The 26531-nt window shown below is 31.5% G+C and overlaps 1 protein-coding gene across 1 annotated transcript in view; it reads left to right on the forward strand.

The window, feature by feature from the left end:
• Positions 1 to 26531, forward strand: part of LOC130449611 (uncharacterized) — a 75308-nt gene that overhangs the window by 33550 nt on the left and 15227 nt on the right. The window contains exons 3-4 of the mRNA XM_056787550.1: positions 23456 to 23607; positions 25634 to 25768. Coding sequence (XP_056643528.1) covers positions 23456 to 23607; positions 25634 to 25768 — 287 coding nt within the window. The remainder of the gene's footprint in view (positions 1 to 23455; positions 23608 to 25633; positions 25769 to 26531) is intronic.

Below are 26531 nucleotides of genomic sequence, written 5' to 3' on the forward strand. Positions count from 1 at the left end.
ATTTTATCATACTTTTGTCTAAAAACTTTTTTCAAAAAATGCATACTTTTTGAGTTATTAATTTTTTTGTAAAAAATTTGACAGTTGCACACCCTTACAAATTATTTTTTTACAAAGATACCCTTAAAAATATGAAAATGGTTTCTGTACGATTGCTTTTAGCAAGTTCAGACGTATTTGAATCTATGTTGAAAAATGTTTTATTTTATACGGGGTGCGTATGAAAAGTGTTCAAATTTTAACTTCATTAATATCAAATTTCTTTATTTTTTTCAAATAGAACCACCCGGTTTTTTCTATTTTAATATATACAGGGGCACTTTAGAAAATTTCGAGGTATAAATGTCTAGATGCAATAATTGAAAATGGGTAAATTATTCAAGATGTCCCATGACGAGTTAGAACTATCTGTATATATAGCAAAATCCTTCTAGTAAAATCATGAAAATTCCTACGTTTGGGTTTTCGGATACGATCTTTTTAACTAGAATATTTTCAAAGATGGCCGACTTCCGGTTCTACCGGAAAATGACTGTAACTTTGTTATTTTGAATAGAACACCCTATATATTAATTCATTTTTGAAATCTACGTAAAATTTTATCATACTTTTGTCTAAGAACTTTTTTCGAAAAATGCATACTTTTTGAGTTATTAATTTTTTTGTAAACAATTTGACCGTTGCAGACCCTTATAAATTATTTTTTTACGATTATACCCTTAAAGATATGAAAATGGTTTCTGTACGATTGTTTTTATCAAAATCAGACGTATTTGAATCTATATTGGAAAATGTTTTATTTTATACGGGGTGTGTATGAAAAGTGTTCAAAGTTTAACTTCATTAATATCAAATTTCTTTATTTTTTTTTAAATAGAACCACCCGGTTTTTTCTATTTTAATATATACAGGGGTCCTTTAGATAATTTCGAGGTATAAATATCTAGATACAATAATTGAAAATGGGTAAATTATACAAGATGTCCCATGACGAGTTAGAACTATCTGTATATATAGCAAAATCCTTCTAGTAAAATCATGAAAATTCCTACGTTTGGGTTTTCGGATACGATCTTTTTAACTAGAATATTTTCAAAGATGGCCGACTTCCGGTTCTACCGGAAAATGACTGTAACTTTGTTATTTTGAATAGAACACCCTATATATTAATTCATTTTTGAAATCTACGTAAAATTTTATCATACTTTTGTCTAAGAACTTTTTTCGAAAAATGCATACTTTTTGAGTTATTAATTTTTTTGTAAACAATTTGACCGTTGCAGACCCTTATAAATTATTTTTTTACGATTATACCCTTAAAGATATGAAAATGGTTTCTGTACGATTGTTTTTATCAAAATCAGACGTATTTGAATCTATATTGGAAAATGTTTTATTTTATACGGGGTGTGTATGAAAAGTGTTCAAAGTTTAACTTCATTAATATCAAATTTCTTTATTTTTTTTTAAATAGAACCACCCGGTTTTTTCTATTTTAATATATACAGGGGTCCTTTAGATAATTTCGAGGTATAAATATCTAGATACAATAATTGAAAATGGGTAAATTATACAAGATGTCCCATGACGAGTTAGAACTATCTGTATATATAGCAAAATCCTTCTAGTAAAATCATGAAAATTCCTACGTTTGGGTTTTCGGATACGATCTTTTTAACTAGAATATTTTCAAAGATGGCCGACTTCCGGTTCTACCGGAAAATGACTGTAACTTTGTTATTTTGAATAGAACACCCTATATATTAATTCATTTTTGAAATCTACGTAAAATTTTATCATACTTTTGTCTAAGAACTTTTTTCGAAAAATGCATACTTTTTGAGTTATTAATTTTTTTGTAAACAATTTGACCGTTGCAGACCCTTATAAATTATTTTTTTACGATTATACCCTTAAAGATATGAAAATGGTTTCTGTACGATTGTTTTTATCAAAATCAGACGTATTTGAATCTATATTGGAAAATGTTTTATTTTATACGGGGTGTGTATGAAAAGTGTTCAAAGTTTAACTTCATTAATATCAAATTTCTTTATTTTTTTTTAAATAGAACCACCCGGTTTTTTCTATTTTAATATATACAGGGGTCCTTTAGATAATTTCGAGGTATAAATATCTAGATACAATAATTGAAAATGGGTAAATTATACAAGATGTCCCATGACGAGTTAGAACTATCTGTATATATAGCAAAATCCTTCTAGTAAAATCATGAAAATTCCTACGTTTGGGTTTTCGGATACGATCTTTTTAACTAGAATATTTTCAAAGATGGCCGACTTCCGGTTCTACCGGAAAATGACTGTAACTTTGTTATTTTGAATAGAACACCCTATATATTAATTCATTTTTGAAATCTACGTAAAATTTTATCATACTTTTGTCTAAAAACTTTTTTCAAAAAATGCATACTTTTTGAGTTATTAATTTTTTTGTAAAAAATTTGACAGTTGCACACCCTTACAAATTATTTTTTTACAAAGATACCCTTAAAAATATGAAAATGGTTTCTGTACGATTGCTTTTAGCAAGTTCAGACGTATTTGAATCTATGTTGAAAAATGTTTTATTTTATACGGGGTGCGTATGAAAAGTGTTCAAATTTTAACTTCATTAATATCAAATTTCTTTATTTTTTTCAAATAGAACCACCCGGTTTTTTCTATTTTAATATATACAGGGGCACTTTAGAAAATTTCGAGGTATAAATGTCTAGATGCAATAATTGAAAATGGGTAAATTATTCAAGATGTCCCATGACGAGTTAGAACTATCTGTATATATAGCAAAATCCTTCTAGTAAAATCATGAAAATTCCTACGTTTGGGTTTTCGGATACGATCTTTTTAACTAGAATATTTTCAAAGATGGCCGACTTCCGGTTCTACCGGAAAATGACTGTAACTTTGTTATTTTGAATAGAACACCCTATATATTAATTCATTTTTGAAATCTACGTAAAATTTTATCATACTTTTGTCTAAGAACTTTTTTCGAAAAATGCATACTTTTTGAGTTATTAATTTTTTTGTAAACAATTTGACCGTTGCAGACCCTTATAAATTATTTTTTTACGATTATACCCTTAAAGATATGAAAATGGTTTCTGTACGATTGTTTTTATCAAAATCAGACGTATTTGAATCTATATTGGAAAATGTTTTATTTTATACGGGGTGTGTATGAAAAGTGTTCAAAGTTTAACTTCATTAATATCAAATTTCTTTATTTTTTTTTAAATAGAACCACCCGGTTTTTTCTATTTTAATATATACAGGGGTCCTTTAGATAATTTCGAGGTATAAATATCTAGATACAATAATTGAAAATGGGTAAATTATACAAGATGTCCCATGACGAGTTAGAACTATCTGTATATATAGCAAAATCCTTCTAGTAAAATCATGAAAATTCCTACGTTTGGGTTTTCGGATACGATCTTTTTAACTAGAATATTTTCAAAGATGGCCGACTTCCGGTTCTACCGGAAAATGACTGTAACTTTGTTATTTTGAATAGAACACCCTATATATTAATTCATTTTTGAAATCTACGTAAAATTTTATCATACTTTTGTCTAAGAACTTTTTTCGAAAAATGCATACTTTTTGAGTTATTAATTTTTTTGTAAACAATTTGACCGTTGCAGACCCTTATAAATTATTTTTTTACGATTATACCCTTAAAGATATGAAAATGGTTTCTGTACGATTGTTTTTATCAAAATCAGACGTATTTGAATCTATATTGGAAAATGTTTTATTTTATACGGGGTGTGTATGAAAAGTGTTCAAAGTTTAACTTCATTAATATCAAATTTCTTTATTTTTTTTTAAATAGAACCACCCGGTTTTTTCTATTTTAATATATACAGGGGTCCTTTAGATAATTTCGAGGTATAAATATCTAGATACAATAATTGAAAATGGGTAAATTATACAAGATGTCCCATGACGAGTTAAAACTATCTGTATACGGCAAAATACTTATAGTAAAATCATGAAAATTCCTACGTTTGGGTTTTCGGATACGATCTTTTTAACTAGAATATTTTCAAAGATGGCCGACTTCCGGTTCTACCGGAAATTGACTGTAACTTTGTTATTTTGAATAGAACACCCTATATATTAATTCATTTTTGAAATCTACGTAAAATTTTATCATACTTTTGTCTAAGAACTTTTTTCGAAAAATGCATACTTTTTGAGTTATTAATTTTTTTGTAAAAAATTTGACCGTTGCAGACCCTTATAAATTATTTTTTTACGAGGATACCCTTAAATATATGAAAATGGTTCCTGTACGATTGTTTTTAGCAAGGTCAGACGTATTTGAATCTATGTTGAAAAATGTTTCAATTTATACGGGGTGCGTATGAAAAGTGTTCAAATTTTAACTTCATAAATATTAAATATCTTCATTTTTTCAAATAAAAACACCCAGTTTTTTCATTTTTAGGCATACAGGGGTACAAAATAAGATAAGATGATAAGAAAAACAAAAATAATTTTTTCTTTTCTTAGTAATTCGATCAACGGGTCAAAATAAAATTTAGACATACCTATATTTCTGAAAATTTACAGAAAACATTAAATAATAATAACAGTAACGTTTAGGTACAGGAAATTATACATAAATTTGTCTTATTTATCACCCCTGAATGCATTAAAATAGAAAAAACCGGGTGGTTCTATTTAAAAAAATAAAGAAATTTTGATATTTATGAAGTTAAACTTTGAACACTTTTCATACGCACCCCGTATAAAATGAAACATTTTTCAACATAGATTCAAATACGTCTGACCTTGCTAAAAGCAATCGTACAGAAACCATTTTCATATCTTCAATGGTATTCTCGTAAAAAAATAATTTATAAGGGTCTGCAAAGGGTAAAATTTTTTACAAAAAAATTAATAACTCGAAAAGTATTCATTTTTCGAAAAAAGTTCTCAGACAAAAGTTTGCCAAAATTTCACGTAGATTTGAAAAATGTATTAATATACAGGGTGTTCCATTTAAAATAACAAAATTACGGTAAAAAAAAAATATCAAAAACAGAATAATAAATATTCCTATCAATTTTACAGCTGCAGGACTAATTTAAAAGACTCACAGGACCTTGTACGTTATCAACAAACCAAAAGAATGTATCTCTGATATGACTAAAACAACCATTTAGTTGATCTTTCCAAAAATAAGCAGCTTAAAAGATAAATAAGTTAATTATGAATTCCAATCGCCAAACAATAAAACAAAATCAAGCAAATTCATTGTAATATAAATAACGCGGCGGGGCTTTGATGTTAATCTTCAGATCCTTTATGGAAACCACGTTTAATGCATCCATTACTTGTATGCGCTCTCGGTCATCTACATACTATTAAACGGGTTTAACTGCGTAAACTAGTACAACTATTTTAATGAAGCGCAACCAAATTTCCTCGAACTTCATCGAACTCGAGCTAAATTACAGTAAAAGGACACATTCTTGAAGATTGTCGATTTCAACAGAGGCGCTCCATTACTACAAGGAGTATTATCCTTTATCGGCACAGGCTCTTTCGGTCATTAACAAAACGAAGGGTTCGAGGCCGATCCAACGATACCATTTCCACTTTTTTAATTACAAATTTCCAGATACGACAGTTATCTAGGAATATAAGTGAGTCGAGATGATGTTTCTCATGAAAATTTCGGAGATTCCACATCATCATTCACCAAATACGCCAGAGATAATGGATTTTCGAAATTCTCATAACTGTATATAAATTCTGGACGGCTTCTACGAGGAAATGACTCATAGTTGGTTCTTGGAGTATGTCGTAAGCTTTCTGTAAGTCAAAATATCTTTTTACCTGGAGTAAAACAAAACAAAATTATATTAGCGAACCAGAAAATGTACTAATTGTATAACTAACGCAATTGAAGACCGAAAACTGAAGACTGAAGATTGGAAACTGAAGACTGAAGACTGAAAACTGAAGACTGAAGACCGAAGACTCATCTCGTTTGCTATAGCAGCCAAAATATCGCTGTAAACTCCCGAAACGTCAATTTATTATGACTCCTTTCTTTGGAGACGTACAAATCTATAGAATCAGCTACCACAGCACGTATTTTCCTAGTACTACAACCTGGAGAAGTTGAACATCAATATCCACATACTAGACATCATTTGAACTACTCTTTTGTGTATTTCTATTGGTCTGACTCGCTTTTGTCTGGAAGTTTTCCCGTTTTTAGTACCTCCACGTTATTCCTAATGTGCAGTACGTTTGAATCATTCTCCATATATTTTGTCCTTGCTCTCATCGATATCTTCCTCTGGATTCATTGGTGAAATTGATTGTTTCGAAAGAACTTTTTTATCTGATACTATCCACCGAATATGTTGTTTCGTTTCCCGTATTCTCTTTTCCGTTTAAGAGGATCGAAAACCATTTAAACAAAAATTTATACTAAGCGAATGTCAAGTTAAATGGAATGTTACATTTCCAACAACGATGAAATAACAAGTAAAAGTCGTTCGACTCCGGATTGGGCACGTTTTCTCCTTACAAAAATATCTTATCCGAAAAGACCATCCTCCCAAATGGGACCGATGCGGCGCACATAAATCCAAGTGAACGTTTAAGGAAAATGTCCCGCGTATAGACGAAATAAGAAAAATTTTCGCGGGACCTCCAATAAATCCGACGCTAACTAAGGAATTATTAACATTTATACGTTTATTTACTAACATACATTCATAATTTGGTGTCAAATATTTCGTTTTTTTAACGTCAATCACTTTCCTCTTTATTGACACACAGACGGCGCTGTCATTGTCAAATCCGTATGACTTTTACGAAGTACCAACTGTCAAAAGTGTACATGTGAAGTTTAATGACATTTCAAGCTTCAAAAGTGTTATCCGGACTCTGTACCATCGAACTAAACCATTTGTTGATGATGGTGAACGTTCTGATCGACCAATTGAGATGAATGTTGATGATTCGGAAAATTTGGTTATGTTTACACGTGATAAATCAGATTTTTTGCATCGATATGTCACAATAGATCCTCCGGAATCAAAACTATCAACATCTGAGTGGATTTCAACCGGTGAATCACGTCCAAAAACACAACAATCAGCTGGGAATGGTATGTCTTCAGTATGTCAAAAAGAAATAGCCGAAAAGTGGTAGTATAGTCCAGATATTGCCCCCAGTGACTACTAGCTATTCATTGATATCCAAAAAGGTAAGATATTCAGTTGAAATGAAGAAGCAACTGCTGAAATTGAAGTTTATTTTGAGACAAAAGACAAATCCTTCTACAAGCACGTCATCGGTAAGTTAGAGAAGCGTTGTAACGATTGGATTGCTCTTGAAGGAGTATCTCATGGTATGTTGATGTTTCTAACAGTTTCACAGCAGTTTCAAACTCTTGAACATCACATTTTTAACCTAACCTAACCACGACTTGTTATTTATATTGTTGTCGATGTAACTAACTGCGGTTAACTGCAAATTGTTGATGGAAATTAACGAAACGAAACAGTTTTTTGTAGAAAAAATATAAAATTGAAAACGTCGTACAATCGCGGAAAGTGTTTTTGAGTATTCGCGTCATTAACTTTATCTTGCGTACCCGTTCAATGTTTCCGAATAAAAAAAAAGTTTTCTCACGAATAGGACTACACTTTTTTTTTTATATATATATCCGAGTCCCGATTCACGATCAGCCCTCTTAGAATTCGCCAGTTCCAAATTAGGTTTTTTTGCCACAAAAAACCAATCAATAACCTCGCCGTAATTTCCACCATCCCAAACTAATATATATTTTCCTCGAGTTTAGAAAGAAGGTATATAGAGTCGGTGATTAACATCTAGTAACATTAAATGGTGAAAATATAAATTCATAATCCAAGTTTGTAGTTTATAGCTTCGAGAAATGCTTGTCGTGGAGGTTGTGCTGATCTGGAGCTAGCCACAACGTTCTATGTTGTTTTACAGTCTTCTTAAATCAAAATCCCTTCAATTTTCACCGGGTTTCTAGTCGTCTTAGTTCCAAAACATCCCCAAACCACCACCGAACCTCCGCCTCCACCTAACCAACCAATATTCTTTCATATAAAATGCGGATCCCAAGATTTATTGATCTGAGTTGTTGTCTCTTTGAACGGTTGTGGTTCCTCGCGACCAGTTGCGATCCACGATACGTCGAGGTATTTCAAATTGGATCCCAATGAAGACAAAACTTACAACAAGTGATTAACATCTAGTAACATTAAATGGTGAAAATATAAATTGATAATCCAAGTTTGTAGTTTATAGCTTCGAGAAATGCTTGTCGTGGAGGTTGTGCTGATCTGGAGCTAGCCACAACGTTCTATGTTGTTTTACAGTCTTCTTAAATCAAAATCCCTTCAATTTTCACCGGGTTTCTAGTCGTCTTAGTTCCAAAACATCCCCAAACCACCACCGAACCTCCGCCTCCACCTAACCAACCAATATTCTTTCATATAAAATGCGGATCCCAAGATTTATTGATCTGAGTCGTTGTCTCTTTGAACGGTTGAGGTTCCTCGAGACCAGTTGCGATCCACGATACGTCGAGGTATTTCAAATTGGATCCCAATGAAGACAAAACTTACAACAAGTGATTAACATCTAGTAACATTAAATGGTGAAAATATAAATTGATAATCCAAGTTTGTAGTTTATAGCTTCGAGAAATGCTTGTCGTGGAGGTTGTGCTGATCTGGAGCTAGCCACAACGTTCTATGTTGTTTTACAGTCTTCTTAAATCAAAATCCCTTCAATTTTCACCGGGTTTCTAGTCGTCTTAGTTCCAAAACATCCCCAAACCACCACCGAACCTCCGCCTCCACCTAACCAACCAATATTCTTTCATATAAAATGCAGATCCCAAGATTTATTGATCTGAGTCGTTGTCTCTTTGAACGGTTGTGGTTCCTCGAGACCAGTTGCGATCCACGGTACGTCGAGGTATTTCAAATTGGATCCCAATGAAGACAAAACTTACAACAAGTGATTAACATCTAGTAACATTAAATGGTGAAAATATAAATTGATAATCCAAGTTTGTAGTTTATAGCTTCGAGAAATGCTTGTCGTGGAGGTTGTGCTGATCTGGAGCTAGCCACAACGTTCTATGTTGTTTTACAGTCTTCTTAAATCAAAATCCCTTCAATTTTCACCGGGTTTCTAGTCGTCTTAGTTCCAAAACATCCCCAAACCACCACCGAACCTCCGCCTCCACCTAACCAACCAATATTCTTTCATATAAAATGCGGATCCCAAGATTTATTGATCTGAGTTGTTGTGTCTTTGAACGGTTGAGGTTCCTGGAGACTAGTTGCCATCCACGATACGTCGAGGTATTTCAAATTGGATCCCAATGAAGACAAAACTTACAACAAGTGATTAACATCTAGTAACATTAAATGGTGAAAATATAAATTGATAATCCAAGTTTGTAGTTTATAGCTTCGAGAAATGCTTGTCGTGGAGGTTGTGCTGATCTGGAGCTAGCCACAACGTTCTATGTTGTTTTACAGTCTTCTTAAATCAAAATTCCTTCAATTTTCACCGGGTTTCTAGTCGTCTTAGTTCCAAAACATCCCCAAACCACCACCGAACCTTCGCCTCCACCTAACCAACCAATATTCTTTCATATAAAATGCGGATCCCAAGATTTATTGATCTGAGTCGTTGTCTCTTTGAACGGTTGTGGTTCCTCGAGACCAGTTGCGATCCACGATACGTCGAGGTATTTCAAATTGGATCCCAATGAAGACAAAACTTACAACAAGACAACGTCCATTATGTCGCTTCCAATCTAAAGACTCGAGAAGTTCTAGGAGGTGCCTCCAATGAAAAATAATATTGTTTTTGACATCATTTTGGTTGAGTAACTGAAGGGATTTAGTGGTTATGCTCCAAACTCCATTTATCAATGGATGAATTTGTTATTTTTGATCTGCAAATCTAGTTAGATTTTTAAAAGAAAATTAAACGTTTCCAAAGTTAGTAATCACGAAAATTTGATACAAATACGTTTATTTGGTTTATTTGTAATGTAACGAGCAACAGTTCATCGGTTCTTCGTATAATGGAGTAGGATAATTAAGAGATGGATACAATACGGGAATGACTCGTCGAAACCGCTACAGAAACGTAAATAATCGTAAAACTTTCCGCTCCACCAGGTGTTGTTCGCTTTATTGCTCTTTCAAATTACGTACAAACCCGAAGCAAAGTTTGTATACATGTACCCTACATTTTTTTTTGTGTAAAAACAGTTCGTGATATTCAATTTTCATCATATAGAAAAGATTAATGGTTTTTCGGAAAATATAAAGTTCGGTATTTAACTACCTCTTCATTTTTGGGTACAGGAAATAATCCTAAGGGGATAAATCCGGAGAATAGGGTGCTAAAGGGACTGTTTTTGATCGATTTAATCATTTTTCAAGATGGTAAATGAAAATTATCCCAAAAAAACCGACGCCATGACTTTGTTTGCGCAAGGAACAGTCTTTGTCGCCTTTGGAACCGGATCTTCCTTTCCAGGTACCTCCAAATAAACTCTTTGATCTCAAATATCATCAATAATGACTTTTATGTCATAATCCTTTCTGATTCCACATCTGAATCTGAGCTAGCACCAAGATAAATCCCTGCTCGATAACAAGAGATTGTGTAACCAACTCCTTTCGGTATTTTTTTCGTTTCTGATTCAATTTTCGTTCGTTACGAACTAAAACATTCACAGCAGTTAATGTTTTTCAATAGAGTATGTACCCGGCTTTTTGGCGATTAAAACTTTACAGGTATAGAGAGATAAAACTACGTCACAAATGTTGCAAAGGGTTTTATCGAATCTTTATCGAGACACGCAGAATCCAGCTAAACACCAAGGATTAATTTACCAAATTCGAGCTAACTGATTGTTGTATCTATAAACGTTTCTAAAAATATTTCGAAGTAGCTCCCAAACTAACGGCGGGTCAATATAATTTATCTCCTTAGGAAAAGATTGCGGGTCTTTGTGGAATCTTCTAATTTATTGCCGCAGACGATTCGGAAAAAGAAACCTGCTAGAATAATACGTTTGTTCCCAATAAAACCTCATTAACGTTACTTTATCCCCAAGGAGTTTATTTGTACATTAATTTACCACAAATATATTTACAATACAACCTCCTCGAAAAACATCGTTTTATATTATATAACAGTGCCTGAATCTTTGTCTAGGTCCTCTGTCTGACTCGTCTTCTTCCATGCAAGCACAAGTTTTCGTTTAAGAAAAGAACGGAGCTTTATTATTCGTCAGTCCAATTGACAAATAATTCAGAAGGTTGTAGTTAATTTGGGGCTACTAGACGATGTTTTTGCCTCAAATTTAGCCACCTTGAGTCTTCTTCTTGCTATCCAGCGTTTCTTTGAGCTCTTATTGGACTTGAACATCAACTAGAACCCAATTTTTCAACAACCGTACAACTAAATTGTATTTATAGATACTTACAAGTAAATTTATCTGTTTTTTACGTATCTGTATAAATATTTATTTGCATATAAATGAATTTTCATGGCGCAATTTCATTTTTGGATAATTTTCGTGAATTATAATATTGAAAGGGCGGATCTGATTGCTACGTCTCTGAATAATTCATCCCCGCATCAGGAGAATTTGAAAAATTGGAAAATAATTCAGCAGAAGTTGCCTCGAACACGTTCTCGAAGTTCTGTCGAATTATTTTCGGCTTATCTCAATTTCCTCGCGATATTACTACTGATAATATCGTCGAATGTGGAAAAAATGATGTTATTTTCTTCGTATAGACTAATCAAAAATAACAGGAAAAATTATTTTCGCTACAACTGATTTGAGAGATAAAATAATCGCAAGTCAACCGAAAACAGTTAAGATTTTCGGTTTACGGTTCATTAGACACTGTGTTATCCCGATAAAAACAGAAGAAGTGACAAACGGGGTGATTATAATGAAAGAAGAGGAAATTGATATACTGGACGTACAATTTTCTTTACGTAGACACGTATTGTACAAATTCTTAATTATTACACGGAGTTTTTTGGGTATTGATACGAAAAATTGGAAGGGGAGTAGATGATTATTGAAAATTTTCTCATACGACTCTCCGTTTTTGAATTATAAGCGTTCAAAGTTGCGAAATCGGGACGTATATTTCTTGAAGACAAGATATCCAATGGTTAACAACCCATAACTTTTATAAGGACAATCTGTATAATTTAGAAATGGCAAAAATGGGGTTTTCAATCGATTTTTAACAAAAATGTATTCTTTGTTTAATTCGATAAAATTTGTAGTTTAGGAGATATGTCGAGTTTTATATCGTTGTACATGTCGAGAAAACCGTTCGCCTTAAAAAGACATTCTGTAAAAAAATATCGCAAATTGTAATTCAATTTTCTATTATCCACTCGGTAAATATAATTTAAGTCATTAAAGTGCGAAAAAATGTGGAAAGTTTATCGATTTACGATATACAGGGAGCTCTAGAACTTGATGTAAAAATTCGGGTGTTGTAACTTTTACAGGGACAACCTGTACAATCTAGAGATGGCAAAAATGGGTTTTTCAATCGTTTTTTAACAAAAATGTTCTCTTTGTTTAACTCGATAAAATTTATAGTTTAGGAGATATGTCGAGTTTTAGATCGTTGTACATGTCGAGAAAACCGTTCGCCTTAAAAAGACATTCTGTAAAAAAATATCGCAAATTGTAATTCAATTTTCTATTATCCACTCGGTAAATATAATTTAAGTCATTATACTGCGAAAAATTGTGGAAAATTTATCAATTTACGATATACAGGGAGCTCTAGAACTTGTTGTAAAAATTCGGGTGTTGTAACTTTGATAGGGACAACCTGTACAATCTAGATATGGCAAAAATGGGTTTTTCAATCGTTTTTTAACAAAAATGTTCTCTATGTTCAACTCGATAAAACTTATGGTTTAGGAGATATGTCGAGTTTTAGATCGTTGTACATGTCGAGAAAACCGTTCGCCTTAAAAAGACATTCTGTAAAAAAATATCGCAAATTGTAATTCAATTTTCTATTATCCACTCGGTAAATATAATTTAAGTCATTAAAGTGCGAAAAAATGTGGAAAGTTTATCGATTTACGATATACAGGGAGCTCTAGAACTTGATGTAAAAATTCGGGTGTTGTAACTTTTACAGGGACAACCTGTACAATCTAGAGATGGCAAAAATGGGTTTTTCAATCGTTTTTTAACAAAAATGTTCTCTTTGTTTAACTCGATAAAATTTATAGTTTAGGAGATATGTCGAGTTTTAGATCGTTGTACATGTCGAGAAAACCGTTCGCCTTAAAAAGACATTCTGTAAAAAAATATCGCAAATTGTAATTCAATTTTCTATTATCCACTCGGTAAATATAATTTAAGTCATTATACTGCGAAAAATTGTGGAAAATTTATCAATTTACGATATACAGGGAGCTCTAGAACTTGTTGTAAAAATTCGGGTGTTGTAACTTTGATAGGGACAACCTGTACAATCTAGATATGGCAAAAATGGGTTTTTCAATCGTTTTTTAACAAAAATGTTCTCTATGTTCAACTCGATAAAACTTATGGTTTAGGAGATATGTCGAGTTTTAGATCGTTGTACATGTCGAGAAAACCGTTCGCCTTAAAAAGACATTCTGTAAAAAAATATCGCAAATTGTAATTCAATTTTCTATTATCCACTCGGTAAATATAATTTAAGTCATTATAGTGCGAAAAATTGTGGAAAATTTATCAATTTACGATATACAGGGAGCTCTAGAACTTGTTGTAAAAATTCGGGTGTTGTAACTTTGATAGGGACAACCTGTACAATCTAGATATGGCAAAAATGGGTTTTTCAATCGTTTTTTAACAAAAATGTTCTTTATGTTCAACTCGATAAAACTTATGGTTTAGGAGATATGTCGAGTTTTAGATCGTTGTACATGTCGAGAAAACCGTTCGCCTTAAAAAGACATTCTGTAAAAAAATATCGCAAATTGTTATTCAATTTTCTATTATCCACTCGGTAAATATAATTTAAGTCATTAAAGTGCGAAAAAATGTGGAAAATTTATCGATTTACGATATACAGGGAGCTCTAAGATTGATGTAACAATTCGGGAGTTGTAACTTTGACAGGGACAACCTGTACAATCTAGAGATGACAAAAATGGATTTTTCAATCGTTTTTTAACAAAAATGTATTCTTTGTTCAACTCGATAAAATTTATAGTTTAGGAGATATGTCGAGTTTTAGATCGTTGTACATGTCATACCATAAAAAGACATTCTGTAATCGAATTAAATTATATTATTTCAATTTTCTATTATCCACTCGGTAAATATAATTCAAGTCATTAAAGTGCGAAAAAATGTGGAAAATTTATCAATTTACGATATACAGGGAGCTCTAAGATTGATGTAAAAATTCGGGTGTTGTAACTTTCACAGGGACAACCTGTACAATGTAGAAATGGCAAAAATGGGTTTTCCAATCGATTTTTAACAAAAATGTTCTCTTTGTTTAATTCGATAAAATTTATAGTTTAGGAGATATGTCGAGTTTTAGATCGTTGTACATGTCATACCATAAAAAGACATTCTGTAATCGAATTAAATTATATTATTTCAATTTTCTATTATCCACTCGGTAAATATAATTCAAGTCATTAAAGTGCGAAAAATTGTGGAAAATTTATCAATTTACGATATACAGGGAGCTCTAGAACTTGATGTAAAAATTCGGGTGTTGTAACTTTTACAGGGACAACCTGTACAATCTAGAGATGACAAAAATGGGTTTTTCAATCGATTTTTAACAAAAATGTATTCTTTGTTTAATTCGATAAAATTTATAGTTTAGGAGATATGTCGAGTTTTAGATCGTTGTACATGTCGAGAAAACCGTTCGCCTTAAAAAGACATTCTGTAAAAAAATATCGCAAATTGTAATTCAATTTTCTATTATCCACTCGGTAAATATAATTTAAGTCATTAAAGTGCGAAAAAATGTGGAAAGTTTATCGATTTACGATATACAGGGAGCTCTAGAACTTGATGTAAAAATTCGGGTGTTGTAACTTTTACAGGGACAACCTGTACAATCTAGAGATGGCAAAAATGGGTTTTTCAATCGTTTTTTAACAAAAATGTTCTCTTTGTTTAACTCGATAAAATTTATAGTTTAGGAGATATGTCGAGTTTTAGATCGTTGTACATGTCGAGAAAACCGTTCGCCTTAAAAAGACATTCTGTAAAAAAATATCGCAAATTGTAATTCAATTTTCTATTATCCACTCGGTAAATATAATTTAAGTCATTATACTGCGAAAAATTGTGGAAAATTTATCAATTTACGATATACAGGGAGCTCTAGAACTTGTTGTAAAAATTCGGGTGTTGTAACTTTGATAGGGACAACCTGTACAATCTAGATATGGCAAAAATGGGTTTTTCAATCGTTTTTTAACAAAAATGTTCTCTATGTTCAACTCGATAAAACTTATGGTTTAGGAGATATGTCGAGTTTTAGATCGTTGTACATGTCGAGAAAACCGTTCGCCTTAAAAAGACATTCTGTAAAAAAATATCGCAAATTGTAATTCAATTTTCTATTATCCACTCGGTAAATATAATTTAAGTCATTAAAGTGCGAAAAAATGTGGAAAGTTTATCGATTTACGATATACAGGGAGCTCTAGAACTTGATGTAAAAATTCGGGTGTTGTAACTTTTACAGGGACAACCTGTACAATCTAGAGATGGCAAAAATGGGTTTTTCAATCGTTTTTTAACAAAAATGTTCTCTTTGTTTAACTCGATAAAATTTATAGTTTAGGAGATATGTCGAGTTTTAGATCGTTGTACATGTCGAGAAAACCGTTCGCCTTAAAAAGACATTCTGTAAAAAAATATCGCAAATTGTAATTCAATTTTCTATTATCCACTCGGTAAATATAATTTAAGTCATTATACTGCGAAAAATTGTGGAAAATTTATCAATTTACGATATACAGGGAGCTCTAGAACTTGTTGTAAAAATTCGGGTGTTGTAACTTTGATAGGGACAACCTGTACAATCTAGATATGGCAAAAATGGGTTTTTCAATCGTTTTTTAACAAAAATGTTCTCTATGTTCAACTCGATAAAACTTATGGTTTAGGAGATATGTCGAGTTTTAGATCGTTGTACATGTCGAGAAAACCGTTCGCCTTAAAAAGACATTCTGTAAAAAAATATCGCAAATTGTAATTCAATTTTCTATTATCCACTCGGTAAATATAATTTAAGTCATTATAGTGCGAAAAATTGTGGAAAATTTATCAATTTACGATATACAGGGAGCTCTAGAACTTGTAAAAATTCGGGTGTTGTAACTTTGATAGGGACAACCTGTACAATCTAGATATGGCAAAAATGGGTTTTTCAATCGTTTTTTAACAAAAATGTTCTCTATGTTCAACTCGATAAAACTTATGGTTTAGGAGATATGTCGAGTTTTAGATCGTTGTACATGTCGAGAAAACCGTTCGCCTTAAAAAGACATTCTGTAAAAAAATATCGCAAATTGTAATTCAATTTTCTATTATCCACTCGGTAAATATAATTTAAGTCATTATAGTGCGAAAAATTGTGGAAAATTTATCAATTTACGATATACAGGGAGCTCTAGAACTTGTTGTAAAAATTCGGGTGTTGTAACTTTGATAGGGACAACCTGTACAATCTAGATATGGCAAAAATGGGTTTTTCAATCGTTTTTTAACAAAAATGTTCTTTATGTTCAACTCGATAAAACTTATGGTTTAGGAGATATGTCGAGTTTTAGATCGTTGTACATGTCGAGAAAACCGTTCGCCTTAAAAAGACATTCTGTAAAAAAATATCGCAAATTGTTATTCAATTTTCTATTATCCACTCGGTAAATATAATTTAAGTCATTAAAGTGCGAAAAAATGTGGAAAATTTATCGATTTACGATATACAGGGAGCTCTAAGATTGATGTAACAATTCGGGAGTTGTAACTTTGACAGGGACAACCTGTACAATCTAGAGATGACAAAAATGGATTTTTCAATCGTTTTTTAACAAAAATGTATTCTTTGTTCAACTCGATAAAATTTATAGTTTAGGAGATATGTCGAGTTTTAGATCGTTGTACATGTCATACCATAAAAAGACATTCTGTAATCGAATTAAATTATATTATTTCAATTTTCTATTATCCACTCGGTAAATATAATTCAAGTCATTAAAGTGCGAAAAAATGTGGAAAATTTATCAATTTACGATATACAGGGAGCTCTAGAACTTGATGTAAAAATTCGGGTGTTGTAACTTTTACAGGGACAACCTGTACAATCTAGAGATGACAAAAATGGGTTTTTCAATCGATTTTTAACAAAAATGTATTCTTTGTTTAATTCGATAAAATTTATAGTTTAGGAGATATGTCGAGTTTTAGATCGTTGTACATGTCGAGAAAACCGTTCGCCATAAAAGAAAATTCCTGCCTTGTAAAGGTGAAATTTGCTTTTTTGTAATTACCAATACATAGTTCACTGTTCACTGAAGACATCTGCTAAGACTATTCCAGTTGATAAAGTAGCAGATCTTGAATAATTCAGTCTCTAGTTTTAACTTTTAGAATCATTGCAAACGAGGATTCATTAGTGAAAATCGTACATTTTTACTGGCTTGTGACTGAAATTTAAAATCGAGAACAAATTTCAGTTATCGGCAGAAACGAATTTCATTTTTTCACCCCGTTTTCCCGAAATATTTGCCTCGATTCCTCTTCCCGTCAAATAAACAATAAAAATCGAATATATACTTTATTCGGCACTTTTTTCTATCGAATTTCACCGCGAGTGTTTCCAATTAAATTGCTCGACTTTAAAAATCTAAGAATGTTCGAAAAACAAAAAAATTCTTTGAGAATCACGTTGTGAAAAGAAACGGCTTGTAAAATCGTCCCTTTCTCTTTGACGACTCCCAAAGTTTCCCTGAACGAATGTTGTAGTTGCCTGAATCCCAAACGGAACAAAGTTCGAAAGCATCCACACTTAGAACAAGAGAAGTCCTGACAAGTCAGTGATAAATTCTCACTTTTTTTTTCTTATTTCTCTTTCCCCGGAAAGGAATTTTATTGCACTCTATCAGATATACTTTAGGAAAACAAATAAAATTCGATCCACGAAAAAATTCCTCGTTTAGAAGACATACTTCATTCATACACTCAAATTCATTCCTTCATTCAACACTTTCTAACTGTTAATATTGAGAAAAAGAAAAATCTGCCGCATTTAGCTGAAAAGAAAACGTTGTTTCATCAAGACAACTCACCAGCTCAAAAAATCAACGAATTAACGTTTGAATTCCTACTTTATGCGCCCCTTTCGCCAGATTTAGTCCTCTCGGATTATTTTCTACTCCCACACATTGTATCCTTCAGGAGTTTTTAGACTGAACAAGCTCTAAAGCTTCTGGAGTAGTCTTCACGTTTCCAGTGAACCAAAAACTCCCAAACAACCTCCATTATGTATTTGATTTGTTTGACAACGTGGTCTGCACATTATTTGGCTTATTTGTTTGTCTTACGCTGATTTTCTGTTAAAATTGAAACTTTCTTTTTAATTTATCTGGTGTAAACTTTCATTTATACTGTAAACAAAATGTATATGTGACGCAGGATCACTGACATCTATTGGATGAAGTAACAGGTACGTTCGTGAATATACCTGTTAAATTTTAACTTATTGGAAATAATTGAGTAATAAATACGCAATCTGGTACATAAATATTTCAAAATAATTAAATCGAAATAACTGTTTTCCACGCAACGAAAAGCACAATCTAATTGCGAAGGAATCGCACGTTTCCTTTTAAGCCACATCAACCGCAATCTCGTTCTACCCTATTATCTTTTAATTAGACCAATCAAATATTCAATAGAGCAGTAAAACGGAGCGTCACCTGGTAAAAATAACGTTTGGCACAACAAAACTTTCCCGATAGGTAGCGTGCACTTAATAAAGTTGATGTAATCGGCGGATAGATGGCGATGAAATCTGGTCAATAAGAGAATGTATTCAATTCGATCCTCGGCACTTATAGTACGGGTGAAATAGTTTTAAGCTCGAAATTAAATTGGGAGTTAGTGATTTTGTAAATTCTCAGAGGGTTTCGGTTACTGAATAAGCAACTTTTTTATCGAAGTTTTTGAACGCCGATAACTCGATAATTAAGAGGAATTCGAAAAAAAGTGTTGGGATAAAAAATGTAGAGCATCAAATTTTCTACAAAAAAGGTCTGTAGTCGTTTTTTCGTTGGAGCCACTATTTCTGAGTAAATCTCCCTCAACGCCGAAAGCAAAGCATTCGCTCGAGAATTCCCGTTAGTGCGGATTCAATTTACGTTCCAAGCGCACATGTAAACTGTTTTAACTCTTTTCGACTTGGTGAATTTCCGAAAATCCTGCGAGATGAAGCACTTGAAGTTTCAATGAATATATTTCATAACTCGCCATATAAACGAGCAAATCCAACTAGAGATTTATCGTTTTATTTTCAATATTTTCATGTATATAAAACACATTTCTTGATTTCGATGAACTAATTTTTAAAAAACGCCATCTTCAACACTAACTTCGTTTTCGGTTGATTATTATTTTCGAGTTATTCGCGATTCAAAATATTTTTGAGCGGTCCCACCCATTTTATCATAGAAATTGTGAGGTTAGGAAAAAATACTTGAAATCCTTTTTTGAAGAGAATTCTGTCCTCTACATTTTTTGTTCCGGAAGTTTTTTCCGAATTCCTCCTAGTTTTCGAGTTATTCGCGATTCAAAATATTTTTGAGCGTTCCCACCCATTTTATCATAGAAATTGTGAGGTTAGGAAAAAATACTTGAAATCCTTTTTTGAAGAGAATTCTGTCCTCTACATTTTTTGTTCCGGAAGTTTTTTCCGAATTCCTCCTAGTTTTCGAGTTATTCGCGATTCAAAATATTTTTGAGCGTTCCCACCCATTTTATAGTAGAAATTTTGAGGTTAGGAAAAAATACTTGGAATCCTTTTTTGAAGAGAATTCTGTCCTCTACATTTTTTGTTCCGGAAGTTTTTTCCGAATTCCTCCTAGTTTTCGAGTTATTCGCGATTCAAAATATTTTTGAGCGTTCAAACCCATTTTATAGTAGAAATTTTGAGGTTAGGAAAAAATACTTAAAATCCTTTTTTGAAGAGAATTTTGTCCTCTACATTTTTTGTCCTGAAAGTTTTTTCCGAATTCCTCCTAGTTTTCGAGTTATTCGCGTTTCAAAATATTTTTGAGCGTTCCCACCCATTTTATCATAGAAATTGTGGGGTTAGGAAAAAATACTTCAGATCCTTTTTTATAGAAAATTTTTTCTCTACATTTTTTGTTCCTGAATTTTTTTCCGAATTCCTCCTAGTTTTCGAGTTATTCGCGATTCAAAATATTTTTGAGCGTTCCAACCCATTTTATAGTAGAAATTTTGAGGTTAGGAAAAAATACTTGAGATCCTTTTTTGTAGAAAATTTTTTCTCTACATTTTTTGTTCCTGAAGTTTTTTCCGAATTCCTCCTAGTTTTCGAGTTATTCGCGATTCAAAATATTTTTGAGCGTTCCCACCCATTTTATAGTAGAAATTTTGAGGTTAGGAAAAAATACTTGGAATCCTTTTTTGAAGAGAATTCTGTCCTCTACATTTTTTGTCCTGAAAGTTTTTTCCGAATTCCTCCTAGTTTTCGAGTTATTCGCGATTCAAAATATTTTTGAGCGTTCCAACCCATTTTATAGTAGAAATTTTGAGGTTAGGAAAAAATACTTGAGATCCTTTTTTGTAGAAAATTTTTTCTCTACATTTTTTGTTCCTGAAGTTTTTTCCGAATTCCTCCTAGTTTTCGAGTTATTCGCGATTCAAAATATTTTTGAGCGTTCCCACCCATTTTATAGTAGAAATTTTGAGGTTAGGAAAAAATACTTGGAATCCTTTTTTGAAGAGAATTCTGTCCTCTACATTTTTTGTCCTGAAAGTTTTTTCCGAATTCCTCCTAGTTTTCGAGTTATTCGCGTTTCAAAATATTTTTGAGCGTTCCAACCCATTTTATAATAGAAATTTTGAGGTTAGGAAAAAATACTTGAGATACTTTTTTGAAGAGAATGCTGTCCTCTACATTCTTGTCCCGTAAGCTTTTTCCGAATTCCTCCTAGTTTTCGAGTTATTCGCGATTCAAAATATTTTTGAGCGTTCAAACCCATTTTATAGTAGAAATTTTGAGGTTAGGAAAAAATACTTGGGAAACTTTTTTGTAGAGAATTTTTTCCTCTACATTTTTTGTCCCGTAAGCTTTTTCCAAATTCCTCCTAGTTTTCGAGTTATTCGCGATTCAAAATATTTTTGAGCGTTCAAACCCATTTTATAGTAGAAATTTTGAGGTTAGGAAAAAATACTTAAAATCCTTTTTTGAAGAGAATTTTGTCCTCTACATTTTTTGTTCCGGAAGTTTTTTCCGAATTCCTCCTAGTTTTCGAGTTATTCGCGATTCAAAATATTTTTGAGCGTTCCCACCCATTTTATCATAGAAATTGTGAGGTTAGGAAAAAATACTTCAGATCCTTTTTCGTAGAAAATTTTTTCTCTACATTTTTTGTTCCTGAAGTTTTTTCCGAATTCCTCCTAGTTTTCGAGTTATTCGCGATTCAAAATATTTTTGAGCGTTCCAACCCATTTTATAGTAGAAATTTTGAGGTTAGGAAAAAATACTTGAGATCCTTTTTTGTAGAAAATTTTTTCTCTACATTTTTTGTTCCTGAAGTTTTTTCCGAATTCCTCCTAGTTTTCGAGTTATTCGCGATTCAAAATATTTTTGAGCGTTCCCACCCATTTTATAGTAGAAATTTTGAGGTTAGGAAAAAATACTTGGAATCCTTTTTTGAAGAGAATTCTGTCCTCTACATTTTTTGTCCTGAAAGTTTTTTCCGAATTCCTCCTAGTTTTCGAGTTATTCGCGTTTCAAAATATTTTTGAGCGTTCCCACCCATTTTATACTAGAAATTTTGAGGTTAGGAAAAAATACTTGGGAAACTTTTTTGTAGAGAATTTTTTCCTCTACATTTTTTGTCCCGTAAGCTTTTTCCAAATTCCTCCTAGTTTTCGAGTTATTCGCGATTCAAAATATTTTTGAGCGTTCAAACCCATTTTATAGTAGAAATTTTGAGGTTAGGAAAAAATACTTAAAATCCTTTTTTGAAGAGAATTTTGTCCTCTACATTTTTTGCCTTGGAAGTTTTTTCCGAATTTCTCCTAGTTTTCGAGTTATTCACGTTTCAAAATATTTTTGAGCGTTCAAACCCATTTTATAATGGAAATTTTGAGGTTAGGAAAAAATACTTGAGATACTTTTTTGTAGGGAATTCTGTTCTCTACATTTTTTGCCTTGGAAGTTTTTTCCGAATTCCTCCTAGTTCTCGAGTTATTCGCGTTTCAAAATATTTTTGAGCATTCAAACCCATTTTATAACGAAAATTTTGAGGTTAGGAAAAAATACTTGACATACTTTTTGTAGAGAATTCCGTCCTCTACATTTTTTGTCCTGGAAGTTTTTCCGATTTCCTCATAATTTTCGAGTTATTCGCTAGTCAAAATATTTTTGAGCGTTTAAATCCATTTTATAATAGAAATTTTGAGGTTAGGAATTCTACATTTTTCATTACTGCAGTTATTTTATTTTATTATCCCAAAACCTTCCATAATCTAGAAAATCAAAACCGACTAATTTAATTCAAGGTTTTAGCTCAAAATCGCCTAATTTGCCTGCACTATTAACACATAAATTGCATGCAGAATGGAAGTCTCACATTGGATACGTTGTATTCTACCCTTTATGATATGTGTCGTTATATATGAAAAGGGTCCACAGCCCTTCTTGAAATTTTATGTTATGGCTTACAATTTACAGATATGATATTATTTACTAACAGCTATGGAACGTCTATGAGAAAAAACTATTTATAAAAACGATGGAGAAATGACATGTTTATGATAATCAATTTTGATAACGGAAATTATGAGGGGTGAATGAACTTTTTTATTAAATTTCGACTACTAAAACTTTAGAAAAAGTGAAAATTAACTCTGTTGAATCTTTCACGAGGACTTTCAAATTATTAGCTATAGAATATTCCCCCAGTATTAAAATATTATTAATTAGAAAGTTGCTGAATAACCCAATAGTCCAGACCTATGTAAAACAACGTTGTCAGATTTTTTATGTTTCGTTTAAATTATGTATTTGCACTCGTTTTGTCGTTTTTTTTTGTTTCTAAATTTTTAGATCACGATGGTCAGTCTGAATTGCATCGCGTAGTTAAAAAAAAAGTACAACTCAATCTACCAAAACACTTCACGTCTGTAAAAGCTCAAACTAGATCTAACGCGACCTTGAATTGTCCTTACGAAGATGACATCAGAAATAAAAACGTAACGGTAAGTTAAAACAAACCTATTTTTAGTTTAGTAGATTTTGAGATCGTTCGCCAAATCGTTTTGTTTATCTATCTAATATCGGGAATGATTTACAAATTTCTAAATGATTAAAAGATTAAATTATGTTAAATCAAAATTGGAACGTGGTTTATAAATATTTGTTTCAATTTTGGATATTAGTGTCACAAAAGAGTACAAGATGTTTTACTATAATCAATATCAGTGGAAAATTTTCAAAATCAATATAAACAAATAAATGAAATCTATTACGACTTATTATCTATTCTTCTAGGTGTCTCAAAATTACAGATTTCTACATTTAATATTTATTTCAATCGTCTATAGTTGCTTTAGTCCTTAAGAGATGTCAGGATGATATGATTTCTATTTATATAAAGTATGTTTTTGTTTATAATATTAAGATTGTTATAAAATATGCGTTATAGTAGGCGTAGTTTCGTAGTAGTTGAATATTCAATATTTATATTTAAAGAAAATACCTTATTTGATTACGTCAGTCGATAAACTAGATTATTTTATTCAATAAAATACATAATATACGCGTTTTATGAAAGATGTCAGCACAAACAAGCATCACAGAACACCTACTTTTAGATGGATCACGACAATGTTTTTGTTCTAACCAAATTGACGTCGACTGGTGGACTGAACTTGAACTACTAATATGACATCTATCATGAAATAGTGGCAAATTTAAATTTTATTCATGTAATTTGAATTATTTGCAGTTAGTTCATACTGCTACCTCAGAAATAATGAGTTTTAAAAGCTATGTTTTTGTTTATATTTCTCAAAATTACATATTTTAGGATATAGTATAACAGAATATAAATTTTTGAAAACTATTATGAAAATTTGGGTATTTATTATAGTTGTAATCGTGTTTGGTGAAACATATTCAAGTTATTGCCTTACATTACTCAGTAAAATGGACAAAAAAGCTTTTGAAAATAATCTACTAATCCTTCAATTATAATAATAATCTAAACATAACGTGTGTGTCTTTATTAATAAAATAAAAGTGATACTTGGTGAAAAAAATATATATTTCAAACAAAATATTGCTAAAATAGATAATTGAGATGTTGTATCTTAGTGATTATACCTAATTTTAATAAAATTCATCACTTGAACTTCATAATCCATCATTTACAGTTGATTTAGTTTTATTTATAGCCGGCAGCCATTTATTAAACCATTTTAAGTCCTTATGAATATTTGGGAACAAAAGCAACACATTAATAGATTCTCAAAGTTAAATACAACATTTATTGAAAGTAATTTTGACAAATTAATCACTTCTAATACTATATATAATCAAAAAGACACAAAAACATGAGCACAACACAATATATAGTTATGTTAGCAGATCCATCTAGGGCTCTGAACTTAAACTACAAAAATTATTCAACCTTGGACCATCTGTGTGAAATATCAATAAAATATGTGGTTTATGGTTATTATTTGTATACATAAATAATAAATATAAAGATCGACATCGAGTATTTAATTTCCATGTGCTATAAATAAAATTTGTGTAGTTTTCTGGAGAATGAATAAATCGATACTTGTACAAAAGAAGAAACCTTCTATTTTTGATTACGTCAGTCGATAAAGTAGAAAACATCTCCATCTATTTCGTTTCATAAATAAAATCCATAGTACAAGTGTTTTGTAAGAGATGTCGGCACAAACAAGCATCAATATTGATTAATTTAAAGGTTCTTAAGTAGTTTCATATAAATTTAATAATATTTAGTTTAATAGAAGATGAAATTGAGGTTTTAATATAAATTCTTGGTCTATGATGTAGGATTTAATTAACTTATGCAACACAATAAGCATTTAAAAGCAACAGAGTCGGACTTAAAAACGCTTTTTGATAAAATGAATTTTATTAATTAAAACAGTTTATATAATGATTTTAATTTACATTTTCATTTGTATAACGATAGTTTTCGAATAAAAATAGAATGAAATCATAGAAAGATTCATTTTTTTGTAGTTTTCTTGGTCAAAAAAACAATCACCAAACGGTTATATGCTTTTAACAACGTCGCAACAAATTTTCACAAATGAAACATCGACTATCTTATGGGTTGGGGATGATAAACGCTATTTAGCAAAGTTAAGCGATAGGGTGAGTATAGTATCAATTATTTCCAGATATATAGCGAAAAAAACACACAGTTTGTTTTCAATTTTAATTCCTTGAAATCACTTTAATTACAATAACGAAGTAGAAAGTATTCTATTTTATATAAATTAGTATCTACAGCCTCATCTTCAAAGGAGTTGCAACATTCAGCAACCAAGCGGTTATATAGGAATATAAAATTTCATTATCCAACTAGTTTGCATCTATTTGTGTCCAATAATCGATTTATAATGTTCTAGAAATTACTATAATGATCTAGAAAGTTCCAAAATGATTGCAACTTATTATGATCAATCTAGAATGCTCAAGAAAGTTTTATAACTTCCCAGAATGATCTAGAAAGGTCCAGAACTTCCTAGAATGACCTAGAAAGTTCAAGAATTTTCTAGAATGATCTAGAAAGTTTCAGAAGTTCCTATGAAGATCTAGAAAGTTCCAAAATGATTACAATTTATTATGATCAATCTAGAATATTTAAGAAAGTTCTATAACTTCTTCGAATGATCTAGAGAGTTCCAGAAGTTCCTAGAATGATCTAGAAAGGTCAAGATTGTCTTAGAATGACCTAGAAAGTTCAAGAAGTTTCTAGAATGATCTAGAGAGCTCCAGAAGTTCCTAGAATGATCTAGAAAGGTCAAGATTGTCCTAGAATGACCTAGAAAGTTCAAGAAATTTCTAGAATGATCTAGAGAGTTCCAGAAGTTCCTAGAATGATCTAGAAAGGTCAAGATTGTCTTAGAATGAC

The sequence above is a fragment of the Diorhabda sublineata genome, chromosome 10 (genome assembly GCF_026230105.1).
Source record: "Diorhabda sublineata isolate icDioSubl1.1 chromosome 10, icDioSubl1.1, whole genome shotgun sequence".
Taxonomy (NCBI): Eukaryota; Metazoa; Arthropoda; class Insecta; order Coleoptera; family Chrysomelidae; genus Diorhabda; species Diorhabda sublineata.